The following is a 22381-nucleotide window of genomic DNA, read 5'->3' as shown; positions in this document are numbered from 1 at the left end:
ATAGTTATAATAGTTTACTAACCCTCATCTATTCTCATCAACACCACTGTCCAACTGCCAAGTTGTTTTGCCTGCCTAAGGAAAAGTCATCCCTGATGGAGGATCGCAGGAATTGTGGGAAAGTGGGGTCCTTTCATAGGATTGGCTGGCCCAGTGCTGTTTCAGCTGTGGAATGGCCAAATGGGGGAGGCAGCTTGATGGCTGAGGTCTACAGAACTCTAAACAAATCCAAATCATAGTATGTGATATCATCTACTGTTAAATTCTGCTCTGTACTTCTTCCATTTTTTTCCCCTAGTAGGGTTTTTTATTTGGGAGTTTTTCCTTGTCTTCTTAGAGACTCAAGGCTGGGGGGCTGTCAAGAGGCATGGCCTGTTAAAGCCCATTGCAGCACTTCTTCTGTGATTTTGGGCTATACAAAAATAAATTGTATTGTGTTGTACGTATAACAATTTTATTGTCTCACCAGATTACAGCTTTTGTCTAAAATCTGAATGAATCTGCTTTAAATCATTTTTATGACATCACCAAATGCCATCATTGGTGGTGTCTCCTGTAATAATATGTGAGACCTCCAGTGATTTCTGTGAACCGCAATACCCCCTCACTGTATACTTTTAAAAGTAAAGGTGCTAGAGCGGTTCTTCAGATTGATGACACAGGGAAACATTTTTTGGTTCCCAAAAGACCCATCCATATGTAGGGTTTAGAAAGAACCTTTGTTTATTTAGATTTGTCACAGGCTCTTTACAGTAGGTTGCTTGTAGACTTCCACTGGCAGATATTTCTGTGGGTTTATTTCATTTTAGATTTTGCACTTTAAAGAAAAAAAAACACATTGTCTTTTGTTGCTTGATTAAAAGGTGAAATAATTGAGTTTGTGTTATTTTTTCCATTTTCACTAACAATGCAATTGCTTTCCTTCCTTAAGTAACTGAAGGCCTAACTTGTAACTGATGTCTAATTAACATTGTAAGCTTCAATATCTGCAAAAATGACAAAAATTTTGCATATCCATTTTAGGCCTGTCTTCATGAAGACAGTCTCCATCTGTAAAGTGAAAAAATGATACAATTGCTTAACATATAGAAATCATTTGACTAAAAACACAATAAGGATTTTATTTCTGTGTTTGGAGTACAAGTCAACAGTGACTGCGCATAAGCATTTTTGAAGTGAGATCTGAAGTATTATTTGTATTTTTTTCAGCTTATAAGAAGGATCCATCCATCCATTTTCTAACCCGCTGAATCCGAATACAGGGTCACGGGGGTCTGCTGGAGCCAATCCCAGCCAACACAGGGCACAAGGCAGGAACCAATCCTGGGCAGGGTGCCAACCCACACACAAACACACCAAGGCCAATTTAGAATCGCCAATCCACCTAACCTGCATGTCTTTGGATTGTGGGAGGAAACCGGAGCGCCCGGAGGAAACCCACGCAGACACGGGGAGAACATGCAAACTCCACGCAGGGAGGACCTATAAGAAGGATGAAACAGTGAAAAAGTCAAGATGAGAACTATAAGACTGTGGGCTACAAGTAAATGAAGAAAGCTTAACAAACTGATCAAACATGTAGTAAGTAGACGAGCAGGAAGCACAGAATGTGGTGGGCAATATTGAAAGTTCACATACCCTTAAAATCTGTAAATAATTTGGTAGCACTTTAGGTACTGCCAAAATGGATCTAGTGCTCATTTCCTCTTAAAGACCTTAACAAAGGCTTCTTTTTGTCTTCATAACACTTATAAAACATCAGTAGATGGTTTATTCATGTCTGTGAAGTGCGACATATTGACATGTTAATGTGAAGGATTCACAGGTCGTATACTAAATATGCAATACTGAGTGAAATGTGCCTCAGTTACGCCACCTCAGACCACATGAAAAGTGAAGCTTGCAGAGATGATTAAACACTTTATTGATGCTTTATAAGTGTTGTGAAGACCCCAAAAAGTGATTCTTCAGGTCTTGTTGCACAAAGGCAATTTTGCACTACCTAAAGTACAGTTATACCAACAATTTAGATGGCATATTACGGTAAGTCCTCCAGAATAACTTCAGAGAGAAAATCAACAAATCCATAAATTACAACGTGGATGAGGGAAAGTGCTACTCTTAATGAACATGTTTATTTTATTAATATTAGAATAAATGTCAATCAATATATTGCATAAGGTCTTAAGGTCGGTGTGTATTTAAAGGCAAATAAAAGAAGCAAATTTCTTCACATTTCTTTATATTACAGTTATGTTTTATTGAAGACAATTTGCTTGATTATGACATTATGATTAAAATATTTAACCTGCTTACAGAATGCATGGTAAACAAAACATAAGTAGTACAATCAAACCATATTCATTTTTATCACTCTTACAACAAAATACATGAATATTATATTGTTTAAACCTCCTCTAATATTAACCCAGAAGTAACTTCTTAAATTTGTTGCAAACAAATTCCTTCTGCCCTCACAGTGTGTGCTCCTTCCCACTATTGTCTTCAAAAAACGTTTTCTCTAATGAAGACTTAATGTTATTGAAATAATTGTAGTTTGTATCTTTGAATTTTAATTTTACTCAGTGCATCAAAGCAGATAAAAATATCATTAAACTACCATTACTACATCCTAGTAATTATTCTGAATTACATATTGTAGCAAATCCTGCATTAATATGTTTAATGTTTCATTTGACTTATTTCAAACTCTGCAAAATAGAAATCTGGAGTTACTGTTCCATCGAGTTGTTACACAGTATATTTAATCATAGGGTTTTCATCCCAGTCTGGAAATGCTGCCATTTTGTTGGCCACTTCATCTTTAATAGGCCATCCCCAGGCCCTAAAGAAGCATGTAAGATTTCTGTTGACAGTCTTTGCAAAAGTCTCTGCATACAAATTCATCTTGGAGTCGCGGTCATTGCTGACATTGCCCATCTTTTGATATTCAGCAAAGACTTTCTTAAAGGGATCCCAGCCGAAACCTTCCTGGAGCTTTAAAATAACACAATGAAAGGAACACGTTAGCTGTACGTCTCTTAGTTTGGAGGATTTTAGCTAAAATTGCAATTATTATTTTCATGATTTAACTAGCATCCATTCATTTTTATAAATCACTTATCCAGTTACTGACAAGAATGGGTGCCAAGCCTTCACACACTCAGTCATTCATACAGAGTTACTTTAGAATCACTAGTGAAAAGTCAAGCAAAATGACACCTTTTATTCATCCATCCATCCGTCCTCTTCCGCTTATCCGAGGTCGGGTCGCGGGGGTAGCAGCTTAAGCAGAGAGGCCCAGACTTCCCTCTCCCCGGCCACTTCTTCCAGCTCTTCTGGGAGAATCCCAAGGCGTTCCCAGGCCAGCCGGGAGACATAGCCCCACCAGCGTGTCCTGGGTCTTCCCCAGGGCCTCCTCCCGGTTGGACGTGCCCGGAACACCTCACCAGTGAGGCGTCCAGGAGGCATCCTGATCAGATGCCCGAGCCACCTCATCTGACTCCTCTCGATACGGAGGAGCAGCGGCTCTACTCTGAGCCCCTCCCGGATGACTGAGCTTCTCACCCTATCTTTAAGGGAAAGCCCAGACACCCTGCGAAGGAAACTCATTTCAGCCGCTTGTATTCGTGATCTCGTTCTTTCAGTCACTACCCATAGCTCATGACCATAGGTGAGGGTAGGAGCGTAGATCGACTTCTTGCCTGAAGAAGGGGCCTGAGTTGCCTCGAAAGCTTGCATATTGTAATCTTTTTAGTAAGCCAATAAAAGGTGTCATTTTGCTTGACTTCACTACATTCATAATGGCTAACACGGTACAATACCCTAGTACTTTAGAATCACTACAGTCACAACCTAACATGAACTGCTTTTGAAATGTGTTAAGAAATAGACATCGGAAAGAACTTACCATTCATCAAAAAACCTTAATACTTTACTTTATAAAGTGCTAAAAAAGCTTATGAAAACTGAGAAAACAATGGTTCAGTCTATGTGGCAGCCTTGTGGAGGGAGCATTGTAGCACAGTGCAAGTAGTCTCAATCTGCGTGGAGCTTGCATGTTCTCCAAAATCAGTGCGAGCTTTTCCCTGAGTAAGCCACTTTTCATCTCACGTCACCCAAATTATGTTTACCGCCTCCTAAATGGCTGAAACGTTCCATCTAATTGTTACACAGTATACAGTGTTTTCATGTTAATCTGAAAATGCTGCCATTTTGTTGGCCACTTCAAAAAAACCTTTCTTCTGTACTTTACAGAGTGCTCATGGCACAGTAGTTTAGATGGTGGACAATTGGGTCAGTGGGAGGAAGGGTTGATGGTGGTCTACAGTTACCTTGAAGGGATTATATAATGCTCATCCTATATCACACCCATCCCTTTATGAACTGAATGAGTTTTGTTATTTATTATTTCCTTTGTGGTTTTTATGAATATACGGTACATGGCTAGTGGAATGAAATATGTTAAGTGTGTATAAATCGTCCTTTTACAAATGATTGTGAGTGTGTGTGAGGATGCCCAGCAATGGACAGGTGCCCATCTCGTGTCAGATGCTGCCCACCTGTCACCTTGTAGTGAATCAGATTAACAAAATAGATGAACTGTTGGATGGATCTGATTATGTAACTGTTGTGTTTATAAAAATAAATAAACTCTTAAGATGCCCTCATGCAATACTTGTATTGAAACTATTATTATTATTATATTGACTGTTTCTATCAATTTTTAGGTGTGTTTGCATATAAACCACAAAGCAACTATTGCAATAACCGATGTCTGTCTATCTAATTGTCCACATGGAAGAACTCGGTCCCCAGTGGACCAATTTGGTTGAAATGTGGCACACTTGTTACAGTTCAATATTCATTGAAATATCTCAAACCAGTCACGCTGTGCAAAATTTTTATCATTTCAAAATCTCCCATTGAAAAGTATTGGGAGCTCATCTTTTTTAAAACAGAGAAACATTCTGTGTGGCTCCAACTGCAAATTAATTTACTGTTTCAATTCTATATTGACAGCGGTTACCCCAACTTGTAAATTTTGCATTTTTTCTGTTTTTCACTTCCAATAGCTGCAGACTGTGTGCGCATTTAAGAAATCGCTGTTACTGGCTTCTTGCACACATCCAGGACTGCGATCGACAAGTCAAGATGGGTACGTGTGGGAAAACCTCTATATCAGCAAGTTGTTTTTGCTTTATGAAGTCTTCCCACTGGCTTGAGTGCAAACAGTACAGAAGCAGAGCACCAGCATCTCACTCCTAAGGATGCTTTAAGTTGCAACAGGTAACTTAAATGATTTTCCTGACCGTTTAAATATAACATGCAAGCACGGAAAGCATAAAGTTAATCAAGATGTACCCTGTGGCGTGAAAGCCACTGTTCGCAGAGCAAATAAACATTTACTTAGTATTTATCTTACGCTAAGTCAACCTTACAGCTCATTACCTGCAGTTTAGAAGAATTCACATTTTTAATGACACTGCAATTTATAAGGGTGGCCATAGGCCCTTTGACACCGACAGCTCTGATTTCAGGCTATCCAACCTGATAAATAACTGAGGAATATGAAAATGTCTGTGTTTAAATTGGCTGCCCATCTAAAAAAACACCCTTACAGTTTATTTACAGCTACACACACTAAATTCCAAGGGGCACAAAACCCCTTAATGTGTAATATATGAATAATAATGTGGTCAAGGAAAGTGGAAAGCTTCATTAAGAACTGAATTTCTTCTTGAACAGCATTGTGAGGATAACTAAGAAGCAAACAAAAACAGACAGCGTTATCATTTATTTCTTTCCACTTCAAGCATCGTGTGGGCTCCTATGTGTTTAATTGTGAAAATATTTTTTATTGGGTCCTGATCGCTCTCTGATGATGATGAGATAAAGCAGCCATTAAACAAACGAGGATGGGCTCTATGTGTGGGCATGCATGCTACACAAGGCGAAGTGGTGGCTCTGAGGCTAGGGATCTGCACTGGCAATCGGAAGGTTTGAATCCCATAAATGCCAAATGGGACTCTGCTCTATTGGGCCCTTGAGCAAGGCCATTAACCTGCAATTGCTGAGCGCTTTGAGTAGTGAGAAAAGCACTATATAAATGCAAAGAATTATTATTATTTATTAAGTGTCCAACTTTAAGGCTTTGAAAATCTGGTCACCCTATAATTTACCATCAGACTGCCACAGACTCCTGATATCCATAATAGTCAGTGGCTGTAATAAAGTTTGCCTTTCACTTCCGTTTTTCGCGAATGTTTGACCCATTTCATGAAAATAAACTGCCAATCATGCTCAAGTATGGAAGGAATTATAAAAGGGTTTTATTTATTTATTTAGTTATTTTAATTGGCACTTACAAATTGTCGCTGTGTGTGAATATGGTGTGGGTGTGCACGAGAGTGGTCCAAGTGATGGACTACAGTCCTGTCCAGGCCTGTTTTTAGCCCTTTGCTCAGTACTGATGGGATAGCCTCTGGCCATACACCACCCAGAAATGGATTGAGAAAGTTCTGAAACTGACCAACTAAACTCAGTCCATTGAGGGCTTTAGCGCCTGCACAGTCCTCAAACGCACCTGAATGTTATTCAATGCTTATATTTTCTTACTTGTTACCATTGTACAAGACACTGTATCTATAGATGCTCACTTCTTTTGGCCTGGTTTTTCTGATTTCTTAGCATTACAACTTGGACTGTCAAAAAACTAATTTGATAACCCTGAAGGAACTATGCTTTTACCTCTTTAAGCAGTGAAGACATTTATTTACCCATCCATCCATCCATTATCCAACCTGCTATATCCTAACTACAAGGTTCTGCTGGAGCTAATCCCAGCCAACACAGGGTGCAAGGCAGGAAACAAACCCCGGGCAGGGTGCCAGCCCACCACTGGGCATGCACACACACACACACCAAGCACACACTATGAAAAATTTAGGATCACCAATGCACCTAACCTGCATGTCTTTGGGAGGAAACCCACGCAGACACTGGGAGTATATGCAAAGTCCACACAGGGAGGACCCGGGAAGCGAACCCAGGTCTCCTAACTGCGAGACAATAGCGCTACCCACTGCACCACCGTGCCGCCTATTCACCCATCAATTTCCCCTTGGGATTAATAAAGTATCTATCTATCTATCTATCTATCTATCTATCTATCTATCTATCTATCTATCTATCTATCTATCTATCTATCTATCTATCAAAACTGCAATTTGGCCTAACTCAGCAAATACAGTATATGTTGTTTAGATTGTCAAAGAAATGTTCTAACCTTCTGGAACAAACATCATTTTGAAAATCCAAATTATTCTAAATGCTACACTTAATGATTACTGTTGCTTGTTTTTTATGTATAATTAATAGATTAAGTAAGAACTGTTAGTTATGGGAGTCGTACCTTCTAAACCCCTATGGATTGGTTCTAACTCAGGAATATCTAATCTGCATATACTAGCACATTGATTTTGTTGAGATAAAAGCTATTCTGATATGGGCAAAGATGTTACTAATGCTGACACTGCCCTTCTTGCACATGTAACAATAAACGGGTATATCTAACTAAACTTGTAAACAGGAAGTAAAGCTTCTTTCTTCCAAACAGGTTCATTTCAGTGTAAACCCAAAAGAAACTGAGTAGCAAAGCTTTTTTGATGCCCCAAGCTTTCTGTGAAAGGACATTTGTTTTTCTGGCACCTATGGCAATTTGTTCTTCTTGATAGCACAGAAATGTTAGCATGAGTGTTATTTAGTGCTGTCAAATGGGACAGATACATTTCCACTATGTGAATAATGATAGCAGACAGGTTAGGACTCCATTTTACTTTCTTATTAAACTTTACTGTACAGACAGCTAGTCAATGAGTACCATTTCAATATTTACCTGAAGATAGGTCTCCAAGGCAGTGAAAACCTCCCAGTGCTGTAGTTTGGCACCTTTCTTGAGATACTCTTGGATATTCTTCATTCGGTTTTCTGGAGCTAGTGCACTGTGAGCTTTATTTCTGGGAATGTTCAGGACAGTCTCATGTACGTACACAGACCAGAGGTTGCATGTGGCCTCTGTTGTATGAGGTGGAAACTCCCACTTGCCTTGTTGCTGATTATGGCCCAGCTCATGAATTGGACCCCATGTGCCATTGGCTTCAATGTCATTTGCATTAATAAGGCCTCCTGTCGATTCTAAATGAACCATGACAGGATATCCAGCATGCATCCAACCTGTAGCCAAAAACAAACAGATATGTCAGATGTATTAAGTTAAAAAAAACAAAACAAGGGATTCTGAAATTCAAGCTAACTTTCTCTTCTGAGCATGGACTAGAAGAATACATACTTGTGGTTATTAAATGCAAATTACTAGTCTGGCATTTCCAGCAGATATCGTATACATTGCATGTCTGATATTATTTGTTTAAATGTTTTAGTACTTTGAATATTTAAATATTATACAAGCAGCTTTAAATAGCTATTTGTTTAAATATACTGGAACTTTCACTCCACATCAGGGTTTAGTTCCTGTCTTATTCCTGTAGCGACTTTGGAATCTCCTTACTTTCTATTGGATAAAGTGAGTTTAGAAAACAGAGCATTGGATGGCACAATTAAATACGGAATATCTTCATTTTCTTAACCCACTCAGACCTCAAAAGGATCACAGGGAATCGCAGTCTGTCCAGCAGCAACATTTACAAAGCAACATTCAACTTTACATGAAAACCCAGAAACCAGCCATGCATGGTCCTTTGCATGACATGTTTTCAAGCACAGCCACACTCATTCATATTTAGCCAGTTTCAGGTCAATAATTAACTTAAGATTTACATTTTTTAGCAGTTACATCAAACAATAAAAAAATCTTGTAGAATGCCCACACCGACATGAGGGGAACCTCTGCATGAACTGGATGGGGAAATAACACTACACGCTTAGGTAGCAGGGCTAACCATTACCCACCATGCCACTGAAACAAAGCATATTAAGACAGATATTTAGGTACAGATACTATATAATATAAAAAATATTGTAATTACACAAACGTAACACAGAGCTGTAATCATGTGTAAATCAACTACTTTGTCATTCGATTCACCTTCTGTGATACTTTGCAGTTTTTCAATTTTGCATATTTATTATCTGTTCTTGTCATAGGATTTTCTATTCCTAGAGAGAAATATCAGACAGGGAACCATGCCTTCATTCTCATCCATTTTGTCTCAAGAGGAATAAATAGGGAACACTAAGGCACAGCGATTGGTATTGCTGCCTCTCAACTCAGACTGAGTTCAGATGTCGCCTGATATCCCAGTTTTCCTCCTGCACATTCAAGTGAGGTTATGTGGCAATTCTACATTGCCCTCTTAAGGATGAATAATGTGACCTATGATGGATTGGTTCCGTCTCTAAAGTGATTTCTCAGCTATTGGCTATTGTGCCCAGGATGGGCTCCACCTGTGACAAAAAGTCTAAGTGGAAGAGAAGCACTTAGACTGGCATGCAAATGGCAACTGCAAAAAGGGAGTGACAAAGGTTTGAAAATTGTGAGCCAGGAGACAGCAGCATCATAAAGACAGACAAACTATCATAAAAGGAACTGAACCAAAATTCTAACTCAAGAACCAGCTGTTGTCACAAAGCCGAAATTATTCATTCTTTAATTACTCTTCTAGAATTCTTTTCAAAGTGATTCCACAACCTCCCAGCCTTAGGTAACTTTGTGACTGCTTTGTGAATGATTTATGAATACCTGTACACCAAAAGCATGGAAAGCCTTCTTGGAGGCAACTGTTACCCTAAAACTAATAATATCATCAACAACACAAAAAAAATACCAAAACATAAAAAAGCAAAACATGTGAAACACTTTGTAGTGTTTTTTATTTTTTTGTTAATTTTCCCCCCAAAAAGTCCTCGTTTCCAGTATTAATTGTAATTATGCTCTGGAATAGGCAACAATCCTAAATTTGTAAAGGAATGTTTCCTCAATCCTGGGTTGATGCTGGAGAAGTCACGGTGGTAAAGCTGAGACTATTCATTGCTACGGACTGCTAAGGCTGTGTTTATACTGCAGCTAAAGGTCACGTAAATACAATTTTTAGCTTGGATTTTTTTTTGTGACTGTTCAAATTTTGCAAGAGTTGGCCGGTGCTGTGCAGTGAAGGTGGGGGCTAAGTTGGACATCACCAGCAAGTGCTCTGTGTGCAGTATTTGCAAGCACTCTCATTACAGCTAAGACTGGGAGTCCTTCTTATAGCACATGATGCAAAGGCATGCCTCTAAACCAGACATTGTGGGTTTGCAGCTGACCACCATCAGTTACCACAGTGCAAATATGCAACCTAGGATGGACTGTGGTGTGATTCCAAGAAAAAGAAACAGTAAGTAATCCAAAAGTGTGTACAGTTATGTGTCTTGAATGTGCTTCACATATGCAAAATTAATAAAAACAAATCACATTGTAGTTAGATAGATTCAACCTAATACACAACCATGAGCACTCATACACTGGCTGCTGCAGTACTTAACATTGATTTTAGTGCAGGACATTTTTTTTTAATTTATGGGAATGAAGAAAAATTGCAGATGTTTGTTTGAGTGCAGTTGAGACTGTTGTATCCATTCATAGCAAGGCATGGACAGATTGGGTGTAAAACAGTGCTTTGACAATTTCCCAATGTCATGCAACTTTTTTTGCTAGCTTATGGTAATTGTGACAGCAAAATCTTAAATTTACCAATCGTAATCTTAAATTTAACGTAGGCTTCTTAAATAAGCTGACTAGTCCAATGTAATAAAAAGCAATTAATCCAAAGTATGACAATTATTCATTCATCCATCCAATTTCCAAACTCATTAAGCCAACTTTTACATAGATTTATATCTTTTGTTTTGTTTCAATTGTTCTGAATACTTAAGTTTGATATTTTTGCATTCTTAGATTACTTAATAATTTCAATCTTTTTGATTTTTCATTATTTAATAAATTAAATATTTAAAGTTTTGTTGTTTGGGGCCAGAAATTTTGTCAGTTCTCCTCTCCCTTTGAGTGATTTTTGTAGACCTCAATTCTACAGAAGGATTCAGGAAGAGAAACCGGGGTCTGAAAGGACTTTCAGAAGATGACACTTGCACCAGGCCATTTAAGGGGCAGAGCACAGCCCCAGATCAGGATAGGTGGGACCAGGCTGTTCTTTTTCGGGTATGGATGGGAAAGAGTGGCAGGTGGCCAGTATTTCACGTTCGGAATATTAGGTAACAGAATAAGAGGCCTGACTGAGACACATATTTTTCTTTTACGATTCTAGACACATTTTTCTATCCCTCACAGTTTATCTTGTTTTTAAAAAAATGACAAAATGTAGGTAATTAGAGCAAAATTGTTTTTACCGTGTGAGATCTGTGCATCGGTCACAAAACGTTCTTTTCGTTTAAAAATTGGAGGAATGACAGCTAACTCTGTAATCCCTTTCATCAGTCTGTTCCACAGTAGACCAAGTTTTTCTGGATCCTCTACATTGCGGAGGTCTTCTGAGCGTACAGTCAGGATTATGTTCTCAAATTCTACCTCACCCCAGGGAGCTGGGTAATGGCGTATGGTCTGCTGCCAGTCTGCTACACTGGTTTCTCCTAATTGACATATAAAATTTGATTAATCATTCATTATTCTGAACAATTGACAAAGATTAGTGGTAACAAGAAAATAACAAATTGTTAAAAAGTGAAAGATACATCAGCTTTACATCACTGAAATGAGGAGCTGAAGCAGGCTTGGCAGCAAAATTATTAAGAAACAAAAGGAAATGAAACAACAATAAACATATTAATAGTGTCTGTTGTACACAAATTGTCAACGGTAGATTTATACAGCACTTTACAAGCTAAAGGTCAATACTTGGTACATGCAGTGTTACTAAAAAATACACAAATATGTATTCATCCATACAAACTATTTTATGTTACAATTTGAATCTTAAAGTGCCTAGGCACAACACCATATCCCTGTGAAGAAAACATTGGTCACATGTAAGTGTAGCTTCTCAAATGACAAGGGGTAGGCAGAGAGGAATGTGTAACACAACATGAACTTCAGCTATGGAGAGAAAAATAAAATCTACTTACTAGTTTGGAATGGAAAGTCTTGTAAATGTATTGGGTACCCTAAAGACAATGGAAAAATTAACCCAAGCAAAAGAAAGAGTTGTAGTCTGTGTGGAAGTATATAATGTTCACCCAGAACACTAGCGGGCAGGGGATCGAACAAGCACCAAAGATTTTGGATCCTATAATGCTGTGTTCCGTTTACCTTGGATATCTGAGCTGTGAATAACATCACAGCAAAGCTGACTACATTCCACCAAAATATTCAGGAAAAACAATACAGAAGCCTCCAGAAAATCTTTGTTGTACTTGCTGTTTCGAAATAGAGACAACTAATGAGTAACACATTACGCCGCATTTTGTGCATTGAAGCACTGGACAGTGCTATTGCTGCATCCCATTGGAATAGAGAAGTCAAAATTTTCAGCTTTTCACACGTCAGATTTCCTACTAGGAAACTTGGGCCTTGTATGTTAAATCTGTGTTTATCCAACTTCAGATTATTACAAAATACCACATAATGCATTTTTATCAACTGGTATTTATTTTGAAAAAACAAGCAGAACAAAGGTTTTCCTGCAGGTATCCATATTGTTTTTCTGAATGTTTTATAGGAACACAGCCAACTCAGGTGTGACATTTTTCTCAGCTCTGAAATTCAAGTAAGGTACGTGGAATTTAGCATGTGCATGTTTGACTGATTTAATGAGACACAAATAGGCAGAAGTGCTAATAAACAATATGATACTATAGGGTGGTCCAGATCTAATTATGCAATTTTCATTACACTATAACTTATTAAGTTTATTACATAGAAAATCACCCAAAAAATCCCGGACCATCGAGAAGTGTGCGAACTGACGACATGAAGAATCATCTTCGAGCCAAACTGGAATCATCCCCTCATAAATCAAAGTCATCCAGACGATCTGGATCTGCATAATTAGATCTGGACCACCCTGTACAGCTTTTACATCTGTGGATTCAGGGAGCTGTCATCTGGGATTCTGGGGCCACAGTTAGCTTTCCTGACTTTTGAAGTAGGAAATAAGATTTGTGGGAGCATGCCTGTTGAAACTTTCTACTGGGAACTCTGAAATTCTGACTTCCCAGTTCAAAAGGAACACATAGTTAGGGGATGACCAGCAAGAGGCTCAACTTCCCTCTTAAACACAGAAATAGATGCCATGGAGTTCAGGATGGATATCCCAAGTAGAAACTTTTTTTTTTCTTTAGGTGAGTACACACAACGAAGCTGCCTTAGACATGCAGCACCTTAAAGGCTAATAAAGGCTCAAGAGTGCAGCAAAAGTAGTAACTGTTGTTGAAGGAAGTTCTAGCCTGGTAGATTCCTTGAGGTAAAGAGAGGCTATTCCTCTTTGAAGAAAGTGGCTCTAATGAGGATATAAGAACAAAAGCTTTATTATTTATTATTTAACTACAGTAAATCTAAAGTGATGGGATATAGCAGGTTGGAAAATGACTGACTGACTAAAGTGATGCCAGAATAACTAAGGCCAGCTAAAAATAATTAACTGTTGATAACCAATTAAAACTATACATTTTAACTGGTATTGATCATTTTGAATTTTATAGAAAACAGTCAGAAATTGGCTATCCATCCATTATCCAACCCGCTACATCCTAACTACAGGGTCACGGGGGTCTGCTGGAGCCAATCCCAGCCAACACAGGACACAAACCCCGGGCAGGGCACACGCAACCACCAAGGACAATTTAGGATCGCCAATACACTTAACCTGTATGTCTTTAGACTGTGGGAGGGAACCTGGGACATGGGGTGAACATGCAAACCAGGTCCCCTAACTACGAGGCAGCAGTGCTACCCACTGCGCCACCGTGCCATCCCAGGAATTGGCTATGTAGTACTAAATTTATAAAAAATATCCATTGTTTGACGTTATTAAACAAACACCCTAAAGTACATAAGCTGTCAATTTCAGTTACCTTTTTAAAACAACAGAAACTCCTAAACTGTGTTTTCCAATTCAGTATGTAATTTATTGTTTAGCTTACTTTGTTATTAAGCTAAAAATCTTATTTTCAGATTGAAGCTCACAACTAATTTATTTTTAGATTAATTATATATATAAGAATAACACGCTATAGGTTAAACAGTATGTTTTGACATTGTTAGTTATTTCAATTAAGTAGACATTTTACTGCTTAGTTAAGAATTTTGATATTTTTAAAGCTTCTGTAAGAGCCAATCTTAGAATGTTTAATGTCAATGTTAGAATTACTTAACTTCAATAATAGAACATCAGCTTGTTATTATTACTTAGAATATGGTATAGTCTTTTACCCCCTGTAGGTTAGCATGAAATAGAACATTCTTAGCTATATCTGTAAAAGTGAGTGTTATATTAAGTCAGTTAGGAAATACCATATTTGCAAATAACAGATTGGCATTCAGTTTTCTAAATATTTTGATACGAACATTTGAAAGTATGACTGTATGACCAAGCTTAGAGAAACATGAAGCAAGATAAGCAGGACTTAAACAGACCTTTCTTTATCAAAACCTTTTCTTTAATATCAGTTTTTTCTCTATTTTTGTGTGAATTGTATTGCTTTGAAATTTTACTAAAACTTTTAAAATGAAGATATTTGCTCTGTGGAATTATTAGAAAACATGCCACACTAGTACCAGAACTGTCCTGTGAAGCAAACTGAAAGCTGCCGAACTTTGGTAATTTTGGACAAACACAGCTACAGCTTCCATTTAATGACTTCTGCTTGAAGCTATATTGAGAAAATGTAAATGCTGATGAAGTTACATCATAGTATTGTACTTCTTCAACATTTAATACATGCTAGAAAACATCTGGTACTCCAAGATCAAGGCTGAGCCCCAGCAGTGCGTGAGTACCAGCAGGCTGCCACACCACATGTAATTGATGGGCTGTAGATGCCAAAGCTATCATTCTCTTCTCACTGTCATGTTTTTGGCTTTTGCAGTTTGCTTCACACTTAGCAGAAATGTCACCTTCTTGATCATTTTGCGTATGCAGTTTGTCATAAGAAAGTCATAAACCCTGATAACTTTGCGAAGACCAGAGCTGTCATTTTCTTCTTCCTATCAATTAATTGGCTTCTGCAAGTTGCTTCCCTTTCAGCAGATGTCTCCGCCACCACTTGCTGTGAAAACAACCCAAGGCTCAATTACATGGCCAATGTAGCCCACAATTCCAATTCATGGTTTGTGATATGCATATGACATTGTAAGCTCTGGATTAAATTTAAGGACCCATTGGTTTCTGAATTTTTTCGTGGCAGACAATATTTAGCATTTTATACATATATACTGCTCAAAAGAATTAAAGGAACACTTTTTAATCAGAGTATAGTATAAAGTCAATGAAACTTATGGGATATTAATCTGGTCAGTTAAGTAGCAGAGGGGGTTGTTAATCAGTTTGAGCTACTGTGGTGTTAATGAAATTAACAACAGATGCACTAGAGGGGCAACAATGAGATGACCACCAAAACAGGAATGGTTTAACAGGAGGAGGCCACTGACATTTTTCCCTCCTCATCTTTTCTGACTGTTTCTTCACTAGTTTTGCATTTGGCTACAGTCAGTGTCACTACTGGTAGCATGAGGCGATACCCTACATACCTTACGATACCCTGGACCCTACAGAGGTTGCACAGGTAGTCCAACTTCTCCAGGAAGGAACATTGATACGTGTCATTGCCAGAAGGTTTGCTGTGTCTCCCTGCACAGTCTCAAGGTCATGGAGGAGATTCTAGGAGACAAGCAGTTACTCTAGGAGAGCTGGAGAGGGCCATAGAAGGTCCATAACCCATCAGCAGGACCAGTATCTGCTCCTTTGGGCAAGGAGGAACAGGATGAGCACTGCCAAAGCCCTACAAAATGACCTCCAGCAGGCCATTGGTGTGAATGTCTCTGACCAAACAACCAGAAAGACTTCATGAGGGTGACCCAAGGGCCCCATGTCCTCTAATGGGCCCTGAGCTCACTGCCCAGCAGCATGCAGCTCGATTGGCATTCGCCATAGAATACCAGAATTGGCAGATGCACCACTGGTGCCCTGTGCTTTTTACAGATGAGAGCAGGTTCACCCTGAGCACGTGACAGAAGTGAAAGGGTCTGGAGAAGCCATGGAGAACATTATGCTGCCTGTAACATCATTCAGCATGAGCAGTTTGGTGGTGAGTTAATGATTGTCTGGGGAGGCATATCCATGGAGGATCACACAGACCGCTACAGGCTTGACAAAGGCACCTTGGCTGCAATAGGTATCAGGATGAAATCCTTGGACCCATTGTCAGACCCTATGCTGGTACAGTGGCTCCTGATGCACGACAATTCCTGGCCTCATGTGGTGAGAGTATGCAGGCAGTTCCTGGAGGATGAAGGAATTGATACCATTGACTGGCCACCACACTTTCCTGACCTAAATCCAATAGAACACCCCTGGGACATTATGTTTTGGTCCATCCAATGCCACCAGGTTGCACCTCAGACTGTCCAGGAGCTCAGTAATGCCCTGGTCCAGATCTGGGAGGAGATCCCCCACAACACCATCTGTCATCTCATTAGAAGCATGCACCGATGTTGTCAGGCATGTATACAAGAACACAGGGGCCATACAAAGTGCTGCGTACAATTTTGAGTTGCTGCAATTAAATTTTGGCAAAATGGACTAGCCTGCCACATCATTTTTTCACTCTGATTTTTGGGGCGTCTTTGAATTCAGGGCTCTGTAGGTTGATCATTTTCATTTCTATCAAACGATGTGGCATCCTTTCGTTCCTAACACATTACACAGTCTATATCAGTATAGATATCCAGGAGGATTTCTTTTTCCTATTGAGATCTGATGTGTTTTCAAAGTGTTCCTTTATTTTTTTTGAGCAGTTTAGATTCTTTGTCTCTAAAGAGGGAACATTATGACAGCATGAACTACAATGTGATTTTTTGTTTGTTTTTGCTTTAATATGAATTGCTATATATTTTTTCTGATACATTCTACACACAAACTGTCTGAGCATTTCCCTTTATTTTAGAAGATGGTGGTGAAGAGGATGAAATGATGGTATTAAATTAAATTATAATTTGAATATCCTATTATTTTTTACTGTGGTGGGCTGGCGCCCTGTCCGGGGATTTGTTCCTGCCTTGCGCCCTGTGTTGGCTGGGATTGGCTCCAGCAGACCCCAATGACCCTGTGTTAGGATATAGTGGGTTGGATGATGACTAGGGCCCATGATTTACCGCGGCCCGCGGAATTAACCTAAGTGCCACGGAAAATACCAAATCTAAATGAAATCTCACCATTTGAGGCATATTGATATTAGTATGATTAGTTTTGATTACTTGTTTAAGTTCTTTCTTTAGCCTATTACATCATCTTATTAATATCTCGTTCCTTGCTACCTAAATCGAACACAGTGGAGCTACAGTCCAGTAAAAGAAGCTGTCGGCGTTGCTGCAAAGTACTGATAAACTTAACGAGCTGAGAGCTGAACTTGAATTTGTATCTGTTCACTGCCAGCCAATTATGAACACTCTGACTTCTTCTGAGGCACAGTCGTTCATGGCTATCGATGTCTACGACAAAGTGTCGGACTTATTGTCTTGCCTGAAATCGTTCGGATTTCCAATTGCAACCAGCAGCTGTGAAGATGCAAAGCACAATGCCGCTGCTGAACTTGAAGAATATTTTGTGGGAACCAAACAGCCGGCAATAGGCCAATTTAGATTTGTGAGAATATTTCATACACGACAGCTACCACTCTTATCGAAGAATTTTGCTGATCATGCACCATCAATGCCAACAATGATGGCTGCAGCAAATGAATGGCAAGCTCATCTATACATAGCATCTCGTGAAGTAATTCCAGCTGATATCACTGCTTTTTGGCGTGTCTTAGAGGACAGACTGCCGCGCTTAGCAGCTCTTGCTAAAGTTTACATTGCGTTGCCGATCTCTTCTTTTGATGTGGAACGTTAGTTCTCAAAATATGGATCGGTGTTGTCACCACTGCGATATTCTCTGTCACAAGAAAACCTACGAGCTTACAGTGCCGTTTTCTTCAACAATAAATAAACAATAACTTTAGAAACATTAATCGATAGTTTGTTGAGAATAATATTATGCCTATACAGTATATGTTTCAGCATCGTTTGCCTAAAACAAATCTGTGGATTAAAATGTGCGGATGTGAACGCTTTGATATACCTATTTGATTAGTATTACGAATTATGATTGATTATTATTAAGGATTATGAATAAGAAAAATTGCATTTATTTTGCTTGGGTTACGAATTAGTCTTATGGAGTTCTGGTACTGCATTTGCCGCGCAAAAAAAAACATGCCGCGAAATTTACCATTTCTTGCCGCGGTAAATCGTGGACTCTATGATGACTGACTGACTGACTATTCTTTTTTAATTTAACAGTAATTAAAGCAATTATATAAGAGCTCATTCCAGTGAGTTAATAATAAATATTCAATATGCTATTCTTTTTTCTCACACCATCAAGATGCATTTAATATATGATTTTATAGTCTAATTAAAAATAAGTTTGTAAACTAATGAAAGCATCAGTTAAGAAACACTGTAAAATTTAAGCTTAACCATGAATGACTTACACAATGCTTGTTGAGAAATGAATAACTGACTTACCCATTTTGTAATAAGGAGCTCTCACAGCCTCTTGCACCATTATATAAATTTGACCAAGTTTACAGTTTTGTGGTACTATAATGTAGATCAAACCCCCCCAAAGGTTGGAAACTTGGATAATCTCACTGGTGACAGGAAATCTCTGCGTCACTACTGGGGCCCGTTTTAGGGTATCGGCAGCATTGAGATTGTCTATATGGCAGCCAACTTGCACCTGAAATATACAGATATCTATCAGGTAAGTGTAAATACATCCCATGATTATGAACCTTATCAAGTATCATTTTGTTATTTTAATGTTTGTTTTGTTTTACTAGAGCTTTATACTTTATATACATCTTATTTAAAACAGGATATACATTAAATGTTGTAAAAACTACCAAAACTAGCATGTAACCTATTACTTAGATGGTTACATAATGTATCCTAATTCTGTATAAAAATAAATACAGTTTAAAGCAATCGAGAACCCCAAGTGGACCTTCAGAAGAATTCAAGTTACTACCCTGACCCCACTTTTCTGATCAGTGTCACAGGGAACTGAAATTCAATCCAGTGTGGTTAATACTGAAACCTGCACAACAAGGGATTCCATAGGCTACACGTAAACACAGCCATGCACATATTTAGGGGCCACATTTGACAAGACACCATTTCATGGGAGTGTCAGAAGATACTGGAGAATCCTGGCACGAGAAGCTTGGAAACAGAAATTAGCTCAACAGTTGTACCACCAGCAGCAGCACATTGACTAAATGCAGTGCCTCCAAGTATCAGCACTTTATCTTACTTAAAATCTACATAAGTGTCTACATGTTTCTTATGGAAACAGATGTCTGTTACTTTCACCCATTGTGTCTGAACTGAAAGATTTAATCTCTAAGGATTTTTAGATTCCTATTATCAGCTTCCATCCAGTACAAGGCTGGCTTTTTCCTTACACCCAGTGCTGCCAGGATAGACTCCATTACCTTTAAATTGGATCAAGAGTGTACTAATGAATGGCACTCTTCAAAATCCGACATTTATTTTTATGGTGTTATTTATTAATTCATTTATTTTTAATAAATCATTAACAACTATTTTTTCCTTTAAAAAGCTGAGACCATTGAAAACATAACCAATTATATACATTGATTAGATTTTTACCATCCAGCCTGAATTAATCACTGAAGATGGGAAGAGAATGCCAGTGGTCTTTCCATATGGCAAATACAGGCCAGTGCTTCTCCATGCCTCCTGACCTACAGGGAACAAAAATATTTTGAATGTTAAACAAGTTTCATAACATGAACTTTATTTACATTTCTGAGTACAATATACAAAAACTTTAGCTTCAGAAATGTATTTTCCTAGTTAGACAAGCTGAGCACCAAGAACTAAACCTGTCACAATTGAGTCTGTGATTCATTCCTAGAGTCTGCCTGACAGTAACATCAAAGCCAGTCATAAAACACTGCTGAATAATGGACATTACATTAATACTGATTGGTGCCATTTATTTTCTGTAGTACAGTGTACTTTATGTAAGGATTATAGATAGATAGATAGATAGTGTGAAGGATGGCCAGCCATATATTCCGGACCACACCTCCACGCCGCCAGATGGAGCCCTCCCAGCAGCATAGAGGTTCCCCGAATTCCAGCAGAGCCTCATGGACCTTGTAGTTTTTATAAACAGCCCTGCTGGATACCATGGGGGCCACCAGTAGCTGCTATAGGGAGGCTTGGGGAGTGCTATGTTCCCTATAACCCGGAAGTACGTCCTGGACACATGATCAGTAGGAATGACGTGCTTCCAGGGTGAAGAAAAAGACTTTGTAGCTGACCCGGAAGTGATAGGGAATCTCATGGACTGTATGGTGGATTCACTTCCAGGTCAGGAGATATAAAAGGACCATGAGAACTCCCAGACGAGAAGCTGAGCTGGGTGGTAGGAGGGCAACGTGTCTGGGAGAGGAGGATTGTGATTTATTGGACTGATTATTGTTTATTGAGAATAGTGGAGTGGTGGTGCTTTGTGCACTTAATTATTATAATACATAATAATTATTGGACTTTTACCTGGTGTTTGGCATGGTACCTGAGGGTTCAAGGGAGCGGTAGCGCCCCCTACTGCTACAATAGATAGATAGATAGATAGATAGATAGATAGATAGATAGATAGATAGATAGATAGATAGATAGATAGATAGATAGATAGATGTTTGTGCCCAGTTATATGTTTGCTTGCTGTATTGTAGGCAATCATGAAAAATTAAGTATGTTGTTTTTAAAATATACAGCAAAAACAAAACAAATTAATCTAAAATTCATATAAATATATGAGGACCTGCCTAATAAAATTTCAAATGCACACTGCTTACCCAAAAAACATTATTTGACTTCCAATACATATATGCTTAAGTCAGCTTTACAGGCCATTAACGTCAATAAAGATTTAGTTTATTACGTCTTTAGCCTTGTTGTATAAATTGTGATTAATGTGTTTATTTTGCATAAAATACAAATGAAGTGGCCCTAAATATTTTATAATAAACTAGCCATCACTTGTGGCTCTGCCTGAGTAGTAGTGAAACAGGATAGTGAGGAGGGCCCTGCCTGGCTCCCCACTCCTAACGTCACGCTTCCCTCTGTCTTCGGCCCTCAGCCTCTGTCTCAGAATAGTGCAAATATATCGCTCCTGCTTAGGGCAATGAGAGAAGTCGCAAATCAACCGGAATGTTCAAGCAAATTATAGAAAAAAATCAGATCTAAATCTGTTAGGTAGTCATCTTGTGAAAAATGGACGGTCATACAGAAAGACAGACAGACAGACGTTGGATTTTTATATATATAGAGATGAATGTAAAAATCCATTATTCTGCTGGTGTTATTTTAATGCATTCTGAGATTAGTTTGTAGCATTTTCTTATATGTAAATAAAATAAAGGGTATCATTTACAAAATATTATTTTTGCATCATTATAAAATATTGCTAAACTGAAAAATCAAAAAAGACTAAAGATTTTTGACAGGAACTTGCAAAATAAGAAAAAAAAATGAAACCAGTTGCCGTGCAGATTTAGATCATGTAAAGGCTTTACTTATTTTTCCAAAGCCCTAATATTCATTTTCTAACACCTAATCTCTCAATGATTAATTTTAAGAGGAAAACTGAGTAACATTCAAAATAATACAGCTAAATAGAAATTTATTATACAGTATTCATTCACAGGTGACGGAGTGTGTTAATAAAGAACTTTGAATCAGCAGTCTCATAGAAGGATTCCATTTCCCAGCACCCACCACTATAAGAAAGCATTTAAATGTGTCTGATAATAAACACTGGTGGAGATTATTTGCATCGCTATAGAAGATAAATCCTACTTTTGCATAAAAGTAAGAATGCTCATCTTTTCTGCTGATCATCATACCCCCATGTTTCTTTTTATGTAGACACACCATGAATTGGCAACTACTCACTGCTAATTCAATTGACATTTTTTAAATTCCACAGTTTTACTAATTGCTGCTAAATTGTGATATGTGGAACTTGGTGGAATTGATGTTCTCCAAATGACCAGACTTGCAGAGTGTACCTTCTGG

At 38.4% G+C, this 22381-nt stretch overlaps 1 protein-coding gene across 1 annotated transcript in view; it reads right to left on the bottom strand.

Moving 5' to 3' along the window:
• Nucleotides 1-2235: 2235 nt before the first annotated feature.
• LOC120538983 (TRPM8 channel-associated factor homolog) overlaps nucleotides 2236-22381 on the bottom strand; it is a 40350-nt gene continuing 20204 nt past the window's right edge. Inside the window, exons 4-8 of the mRNA XM_039768637.1 lie at nucleotides 19943-20037; nucleotides 18794-19007; nucleotides 11401-11640; nucleotides 7898-8235; nucleotides 2236-2997 (exon numbers count right to left, since the gene is read on the bottom strand). Of these exons, the coding sequence (XP_039624571.1) occupies nucleotides 2752-2997; nucleotides 7898-8235; nucleotides 11401-11640; nucleotides 18794-19007; nucleotides 19943-20037 (1133 nt within the window). The 3' untranslated portion in view covers nucleotides 2236-2751. The remainder of the gene's footprint in view (nucleotides 2998-7897; nucleotides 8236-11400; nucleotides 11641-18793; nucleotides 19008-19942; nucleotides 20038-22381) is intronic.

The sequence above is a fragment of the Polypterus senegalus genome, chromosome 11 (genome assembly GCF_016835505.1).
Source record: "Polypterus senegalus isolate Bchr_013 chromosome 11, ASM1683550v1, whole genome shotgun sequence".
NCBI classification, from domain to species: domain Eukaryota; kingdom Metazoa; phylum Chordata; class Cladistia; order Polypteriformes; family Polypteridae; genus Polypterus; species Polypterus senegalus.
The sequence above is the reverse complement of the archived record's forward strand: the minus strand, read 5'-3'. Positions and strand labels throughout refer to the sequence as shown.